This window comes from Charadrius vociferus, unplaced genomic scaffold, assembly GCF_000708025.1.
Source record: "Charadrius vociferus isolate BGI_N301 unplaced genomic scaffold, ASM70802v2 scaffold7, whole genome shotgun sequence".
NCBI classification, from domain to species: Eukaryota; Metazoa; Chordata; class Aves; order Charadriiformes; family Charadriidae; genus Charadrius; species Charadrius vociferus.
The window spans coordinates 4140436-4149633 of NW_009649308.1; the positions used below are offsets into that span (position 1 = coordinate 4140436).

The 9198-nt window shown below is 45.0% G+C and overlaps 1 protein-coding gene across 1 annotated transcript in view; it reads right to left on the reverse strand.

Moving 5' to 3' along the window:
• Positions 1-6361, reverse strand: part of RNF128 (ring finger protein 128, E3 ubiquitin protein ligase) — a 41222-nt gene extending 34861 nt beyond the window's left edge. Inside the window, exon 1 of the mRNA XM_009889267.1 lies at positions 5956-6361. Within this exon, the coding sequence (XP_009887569.1) occupies positions 5956-6361 (406 nt within the window). The remainder of the gene's footprint in view (positions 1-5955) is intronic.
• Positions 6362-9198: the final 2837 nt, after the last annotated feature.

Sequence of the window (9198 nt, forward strand, 5' to 3'; positions counted from 1 at the left end):
CTGCCTCAGCCCAGGGAGAGCCCCACCTGCAAGAGAGTGGGGTTTGTTAGGTCGAGGAGCAAGCAAGCAAAAGGACTCTCAAGCTCGTGGTGGGAACAGAGGTGAAATCGTAGGGATGGGAAGGGGGCAAAGAGGAAAACATTACCCACGTGGAGTCAGAGGGGATATAGGGACACAGGGGACAGATGTTAAGACAACAATACCAGTTTGTGAGTTGTTTTGCTCACAAAACAACTTAGGTATTTCAGGCACCCACTGTCCTGCTTCTACACGTGCCCCAGTCTGGGCAGGGCCACCATTCGGCTCTGCTGTCCGGCAGAGCCCTGAGCGCAAACGGTGCATTGCACGGCAGCAGCCTGAGGCTCGGGGATCTGCAAGGACACAAGAAAATGGGTTTGAATCCTCTCAGGTGATAAAAGGAACCAAACCCAGCTCTTCCCTGGTGTGAGTCAGTGCACTGAGCTCCTGGAGGAAAAGGTCTCCACCACACCCGCTGTGCTTCACCAGGAGGGACCATCCCAAAACAGGGCAAGGGACAATGCGTGGAATGCTTACATCCAGGCAGGTTCCACACTCCAAGTCTTGGCCTGAGCCTGAGAAACGCCCCCAACCACAAGAGCCTTCGAGGAGATCAGAGTTTAAACGCGGTCCATTGAGCATTTTCCTCTTATCTATTCACGCCCAGCTCCTTGCTCGGGCCATTCGTGGTTTGCCTTGTTGACTTTCATTGATCCTTCTGAGGTGTTTCACAGCAGTGCCAGCATGGAGAGGAGCTGACCCTCACCAGCGCGCACTGCAGTGCCCCCAAGGACTGACTGCACTCATACCTGCAGATCACCATCAGGCTTCCACCATTACCTTTTTTTTCTCTTCAGTTTTTGGGTTGTAACAACTAACACAACTTCAACTGCACTGGCATGACTGATAAGAAAGGTTACACTGATAGGGGACTGAGGAAAGCTGCGCGTCTAGAATGTATTACATGCTTGTAATTAGAAGCCAAATTGATTGACTCAATTTGCTGCAAATATTTCTTTTGTTCTTTGTTTCCAGCAGATTAAACAGAGGATGCCACCTTTCTCTTTTAGGGGAAATGGTTAGCCTGCAGGTTGGCTTCTTTTTCAAGTTCTGGCAGTTAAAGTTGAAGCTCAAGAGAGAGCCATGCTGTGGTCCCAGGAGAAACATTCTGCTATTTTTCCAGAGAAGCAGAATCTGGGCTCCCTGTAGATGTTCATCACCGAGTTTATGGATGAACAAGTGGGTCACAGTATGTAGTGACCTGAAATAAACCCAGTGCTCATCTCATTGATTACCTGGGAAGCTAAAGAAACCGTACTAAATGCCAGCATGGTGAGGTCCTGGGCTTTGGTGACTCCATGTTCTGGGGGCTCTTGGAAAATCCCAGACCTGGATGCAGCTCTACGACAGCCTGCGCTCTGGGGAGGTAAGCACAGCCCGCAGGGATTTGTATGGCTGCTCGGGAGCCTTTCTGGAAGGAAAAGACTGTCTGCTCTGGAGGCTGGATGGTCCAACCCAGCTGGAGACAGCTGCCCAGGGCCGTGTCTGGTCGGATTTCGAGTATCTCCAAGGACGATGCCTCTCTGGGCAACCTGCCATGCTGTTCAACCACCCTCACAGCGAAGCAGTTTTTTCTTCTGCAATTTGTTGTTTGTGCCCGTTGCCTCTATTTCTTTCCCTGGGCACCACTGAGAGGAGTCTGGCTCCATCATATTTACCCTCCCTGGCCCCACCAGGAATTTGTACACACGAATGAGAACCCCTCAAGCCTTCTCCAGACAGAGCCGCCCCGGCTCTCCCAGCCTCTCCCAGCAGTGAGGGCTCCTGCTGGTGAAGGGCTGCGTGCTTGGTCCTTCCTGCTGCTGCCCTCACTGCACCCGCACCTCTCACGGCATCAAAGACCTGAAGCCACTTGGACAATTTGCTCAGACAATAAATGGAGGAATTTAGTCTACGCAATGAGAACATTGATTTCACAGAGGCATCGGGAGCCACTTACTTCACAAGGAACAAATGGAAAGGGAAGTTCACGGCATCTACTCTGGATGGACGTTATTGGAAGTTAATTTGTTTTCACGTGCAGGTCCCACAGGCTGTTCCAAGCTAGGACAGAGCGCCTGGCTTTCTCTATAGTTAACAAAGGAGATAAGTCAAAATGTACCATGAAACAGAAGTGACTCTGAAGATCAAATAAGCAGCAGTATTTCAGAGAATTAAGACGGGAAACCTGGCAAGATTTTATACCACTTTTCTAAAGAAAAGATAAACCCAAACTCCATTGTCAGGCATTTAGCCCACAAGTTTATAATAGGTATTGCACCAACAGCTAATAAGATCCTATTGCAAAATACCTCCGAGATAACAAAAGTGAGACTTTGAGGCTACAGAATATCCTGGAAACAAGTTGAAAGGAAAAACAGATCCACAACAATTTTTTTTCAATTATTGGCAGGATTGCCCGTTATTTCTGTTGTGCGGAGAAACTGAGAAACCTGCTTGCTCCTGTTGTACGACCGTTCTGCCACGGTGCTGTTCTTCATGGGTCTTGGCGGCTTTAACCAGTAAGAGTTCTGTTTCACTGGGTCTTAGTAAATCCCTTGAAGAAAGCCTTTCAGAAAACACTTGATATTTTAGTTTAACTGCCATATTGGACTAGTATCCAAATGGCAGCAATAAGGGTGGTTTAATTCTTTTTTTGTTTGTTTGTTTTTTTAATACTATCTCCGTTCTCTGATTTTCTCTTGTAAATGAATAAGAAAAAAGGAAAAAATAATCACAGTGACAAGAGGATACAGCCCTCTACCGACCTGTGCCAGCACTGCTGCCAAAGCACAGGCCCAAACCAGCTGCTTCGGGACTTTGCAGAGCACCGTTATTCTGCTACTGGCTGTGGTCTGATATGTGTTACTAAAAAAGGAGCCCCAAAATACCTTGCTTAAATTTGGCTATGTTTCAAAAACTTGATAATTCCTGGAATTTCCATTTAAGCTTCAAGGAGCAATGCAGGAAAAACGTTGTTACAAACACATGTTCTGTTTCATTTCCAGAGAAAATGAAGTTAAGCGCTGGAACTACTAAAAAGAGACATTTTTCTTCTAGCGACAGCTTAGTCCACGTACCATCGGATTAATCTAACTTCATGCAAACAAGACACAAACACCTACAGAAAATCTTTCAGCTTGAAGGAGAGCATTTTCCCACCAGTGATTTGTGTAATCAGAGAGGAATGGGAAAGTTGTTACTAACATCTTGACCTCTAAAATTTTCCATAGTAAACGAAATTAATGTAAGAGTTTTATCTTAGGTGTGTGTGTAACAACAAACTGATACCCGGGAACAGGTAAAACCGATGACAGGTAAGAGGAACTGCGGTAGGGGATGAGGAAGGCGTCATGAAGAGGGTTTTTTTTTTTTCTGTTTGTTCCTTCCCAGCAGCTTTAAATTACCAACGTTTCCTGCAAGCCCGGACTGTAAGACTGAGCGGGTGTTTTATGGTGTGCAATACATACATAATATTGCACTGTTGTAACAGAAAATAAGGTTGGCTCGAAAGCTCTATTGATTTTACGTTGAAGTTGGCGGGAGGGGAGGAGGATGGTGGGAAACTGCAGCCAAGGCCCCAAAGCCTAACAAATAACCGGGGTGATGGGATTCCTGTGGCCCTGCACAGGAGCAGAGCGGTACAGACGGATGACTGAAGAGCCGGCCGATAGCCCTGGAGGCTGCTGCTCCTTGTTTAAGAGGAGCTCGCAGATCGCTGGCAGCAGCAGGGCAGACTTTTCTCTCGCTGCACTGCCGACGGTGCGTCTCATCTCCAAAGGTCCCCTGCCCAAACGGCGGAGAGGATCAATCCCCGAGGCTCCTCAGACCTCTCTGGGTGATGCCACCATTGGCAGATTCCAGAAAAAGAGGTGATTTTCCTTCCCCAGCCCTGTGATCAACTCTACTGTAAAAACAGTGAATCATCTCCAATCACTCTTCTGCTCTCAGTGCTGTGGTGCAGTGACCACCCCTCTCTCTCCCAGGCTTTTTCTCTTCTACCTAAAGAACGTATGGGTCCACACTTCGCCCTGACGGAAACAAATACGGAGAGATGTTTCTATACTGATAGGACAAAGAGCTCCTCTCACTAAGGCATTTTGCCCTCACCGTGTTTAACACACTACTGCACTGATTTATAAACCTCTTTGCCACCAAATAGATCATAATATCCACTTTAGTCCTATAGGACGACTTTAGGAAACAGTCCTATAAAAATCACAGTTTGTCTTTGAGAAAACGAAACGAATTAAATTAAGAAAGATGGGACTTTATGTCTCATGAAATACACTCTCGGGTGATATATCTGTTCCTTTCAAGATTTAAAAAATCTTTTTAGTTCTAGAAAAAAAAATCTGAAAAATTAGGGTCTGCTTTCAGAGCTCATCCTAAATAATTGCCTTATTTCTGGAGTCTATCAGGTTTGTGACATCCCAGTTACCCGGCGCAACTGAACAAGGTTCCATCCCATTCTCCTCCGCCGACCTCCAGGGGAACGGGCTGCCCTGCTCCTGCCTCAGGCCAGTGGGGTCACAAGAAACGCAGCACCGGTTTTGCAGCTACGTAAAGCCAGTACAATTCTTTCTTTATTCATCCAGTGTTAGTATGAGTTGGCACGCTCCAAAACCAAATAAAAAAATGCAAGTTAATCTGAATCTTGACATGCCGGCCACTGAAGTCTAAATCGCTTTCTCCAGAGGTAGAACAAAAGTTTTGTTTTATTGGCTACACGTTCCCAGTAAAACATTTAAGCTCCACTTGCCAACACCAGCTCTACCATGATCTCAGGGGAGTCAAAGCTGCCTGAGCAGTACAACAAGCTGCTGCGCTTTCTGTGCCGTACAGCACAGTTTTTATTGTCTTGTGCAATGCCTTGTTCGGGAGGCTTTTTATTCAGTTTTGTTTTTTGAGCCCAGCCTCACGCGATGGTCGGGTTCGTGAAGCACCTGTGGTGCTCCTGCGTGTGCATACCCGCGCCTCCGCACCAGCCCGCTCGACGGCCGCTGTCGGCTGACTCCTGCGGTCCACCGAGCCGCGGGCTCCACGGCCAGACACGTCCTGCGGAGGCAACCCAGACCAGCCCGGGGATGTCATCAGCAAAACGCTGGCTTGTCTCCGGATTTAAAATCGCTCGGTTTGCTCGCAAAATCAGAAAAGCACGGCTTAAACCAAAGGATTCTTACTGCAGCTCCACCAAAGTATATTTCAAGGAATTAGCTACATACATGTATGCTTTGTACTAAAACGCTTATTAGACTGGTTGACCTAGAGGAAACACACGGGAATAAAAGCCAAGCAATACAGCCTCACGGTTAGCTTCACAGTTCTTCCCTAATGACAGATTCATAGCAATTAGGGCCAGAATGGGCAATTACTACCATTTTGTCTAACCTTTCGTTAAGGAATTTGGGAATCCTAGAAGAGGCTGAGATCAGCCACTATTCAGAAAGGATTAGAACAATTTAGGAAAATAAAAAAAAAAAAAAGGAAAAGCAGCAAAGTCTGGCTTGCAATCCGCAAAGCATATACCTGTGCTGCAGACACTTGTAGGGTCACTTGTGTCCTCTAAGCTCGAAAAATAAACTAATGCCTTCAAAACAGACACCATGGGTTTCTCTACATCACTGTCTAAAATAATTTGCGTGCTGTACAAGTGAAAAATGGTACTAACTTCAGAGACTCGCCAGTGTGGCTGCACTGTACCAAGCTCAGCACGTAACAGCAGAGCATTTCTTACTACACACTGAACTCAAACAGCGTAATACATTTTTTTCCCTGTTGGATTCTTGATTAAAGCAACGATCACCCACAAACACAACTGTATAGCCCGGCTGCGCTGTCCTGGACACAACTCCAGAGGAACGATCAGGTTTCAGCGCTTCACACTGTGATACTCACCGGGATGCAACATCAGGACGGTGCTATTGTCTTTGTCCAGTGCGTTGTAGATCACGGCCGCTCTCGCGCCCCTTCGGGCGGCCACCTTAATTTTTTCAGCAAAAGTGCAATTGCCTCTTTCAATCAGTGCTATCCACGTTGGTTCTGTGACAGTGAACTGGGTGTTTGCATCGCAGGCTTGAAGATTAGCAGATTTAGGAATGCCCACAAGCCCCGAAGCACCAAGTAGAGGAGAATTTAATCCATACAGGCCACATTCGCAGTGCTCGGACACAGTTCTGTTGCTAGTGCTGTTGAAATAGAATAAACTGATGGAGGCGCTCACAGAAAATGCCTCCGTAGTCGTGAATAAAATACTAACAATCACCAGGAGGCAGAAAAACCTGAATTTTTCCGCTTGCTTCATTCCTCATTCACAGGAGCACAAAATGTAGACGTCTACAGTTCTTTTCAGCTGCTGGTGGTTGTGGTTAAGCCCACAGCCTACTGAGGACTTTGAAATTTCAGTTCCAACAGGAACCTGATACCACGCAGGTAAGTCCTCGCGGTGTCAGTGAGCTTATCTGGAGAGGGGGCTGGGACACGGGCGACAAACCTGCCTGCTGTGAAGGTATGGTGAGATGCAGACTGAAGGGGCTGCAGGTCACCCTCAGCCCTGGCTTTCTGCTCCTTCTTCACAAAGCATCCTTCTCCCCCTTCTTCTCCCCCTGTCACTGCACAAAATCTAGCTTTGATGATGCTTCCTGAGAGATCACTCACACCCCCCCCCGTCCCCCGCTCCTATTTCAACCTGAACGTCACTTCAGAGGAGCAGGTCATCTTTCATTCAGCGATGTAAGCTCAGGGTTCTCACTGCACAACGCAACCTGTTACAAAGTTCACAAGCGGAGGGAGGGAAATACTGAAAAAAAATTACTCATCTTACGGGCGAGCTAACCAAGGCATTCCCTGCATTTCTCCTTTCAGATTATCTCAGTCATCTGCTCCGTCAGGTCCAGCTTGTTCTGGTGTTTACAATAAACTGATTTTAATGCAAGAGCTGCAGAATCACCTAAGCTGATCACAGAAGCAAACTACCTCTTTCAGCCCATTTTCACACTCCAGCTCACTTCCACAATGTACAGTGGGATGTTTGAATAATTATCACACAACTCTCCATTTCTGGCTGTAGGCTCTATATATTCTTTCTCCGAATTCAGTGTTGTATTCCAGACCAATTACCAGTACCAACTCTTGTTTTCTTATGTTAGAACAGAAAAAATGAAAACCTTTATAATGTCAGAATTCTGTAGTCCATAATGAAAATAAGGGACCATTATGGTTTGAGGAACCCACAATAATTTACCGTCATTTATACAATTATTGTATCACCTGATGACACCTCCCCACCCGGGAAGGGGAATCGGGGAAAAAATGGAAACCTGAGGGTTGAAATATAAACAGATTTAATTGAATAAGATTAAATAATTAACATTAATAACATTAATAAACATTGATCCCAATACCAGTATAAAGTATACGAGGATTATACTCAGCCCATTATATCCCAGCAGTGGACAGCAAATGTCAGAAACTGCGAATGCTGCAGCTTTAGGAAGAAGGGAAGACCTTGGGGAATCTGGCACCGGGGCGAGAAGTTCTCAGGATCGCTGCCATCAAAACAGAGAGGATTTCTCAACAAACTTTCTAATTTATATTGAACATAAATTCATGGTATGAAATAATCCTGCTGGCCAGCTTGGGTCAAGTGCCCGGGTCTCACTCCTCCTCGCCCCACACCTGGCTAGTTTGAAAACACCGAGACCTTGAAATCTGCATACCATAGCTGGCTATAAAGTAAATATTTTCACAAATTCAGACACTAGTCTTCTAAAAATGCAGTTTTCCCTAGCATTAGAAGAGACTTTAGTGTCACCCAAACCAGGAGAAGGACAAATTGTAAAGCTGTCAAGGCCTTTTTCTTCTGCAAAAGTCATGCTGCACAGTCAGACTTGAAAGCCTTTGTTCTCCTGTAAAGAGTCTTTATTAGAGTAAACATGACTGTGGAGCAGATTTCTGGAAAACTGAAACAGCTTTCAAAGTGGAAAAAAAAAAAAAAAAAAGGAAAGAAATGGAAAGAAATCATCCAAGATGTTTACATATATTAATTCATTTATTTATATTCTGCAGTTTTCAGTGTTGCACTATTCTACATCACATTAATTCAAAACACATTTTACCTCTATTATACAATCAAAAGTACCATTAGCTACATACAGTTTCCCTTCCTCTGTTTTTCTTTGAAATTAATGCTGGAAACATAAGAAACATGCAAATGTAAGATTTTAGAGTACAGTTCTTTGGTTGGGTATGAATTCTGCAGTTAGGGAATGTGCTCTGACAGTATTTTACCCTCAGCAGTAGCAATACACAGCAGCAAGAAGGATGACTCCTATGATACTCTTCAGGAGTAAAGACTCTGTATCTTGGTATAACATGGCAAAATTAACATGTTTTGATGGACCCGGGATCAAAAATACTTTGGTTTTATTTGTCAATAAACACCAAGTGAAATACAACAGTAGTTTCTTTGCAGAGAGGACCTTCACCCCAATGGTGCAGTGCTGGTTTGGCTGGGAGGAGGGAGGGAGACAGAGTGGGTGGAACCATATATTAACACTGCAGCACTTCAGAAACTGAAGTCAGCATATTAAGTTCGGTGTAACTTACGGGGATGGGGAAAGTACCTCTACAGAGTGACCCAGAGTATCGAAATTCCAAGTCTACTACAGGCATTGAATTTTTCTCTAGCTAAACACAGAGAGCCTGTGCTTCTAACACTGCCACTTCATTCGGCAAAAGTAAATATCTCTCCTTCGCAGCTTTTGCCATGAAAAAATTCAAACACTTCTGTAAAATAAAAGTATCCACTTTAAAGTCTCAAGCGCGTATTATACATATTCCACACCATTCTGAAATTTCTTCTGGAGTCAGGAAGTCCTAACATGGAGGATGAAATGATTAATGCTACGTTTAAAGCGTAGTAAGCAGTGCAATGCGGCCAACAGCCTTTGCTGCATTTCTATTGCATGGGATGTATGGAGTGTCTAGAACAGCTGAATAGAGTGGCTCTGTGACAGTGTTAGCCACATCAGTCCTTTCATACAAAGATAATTACTTTAAAAATTATTTCTAGAAGTAATGGTTTCATTAAAATTAAGACTTCGACCTGAAGTACATCTAAATAAAAAATACTGGCTGACA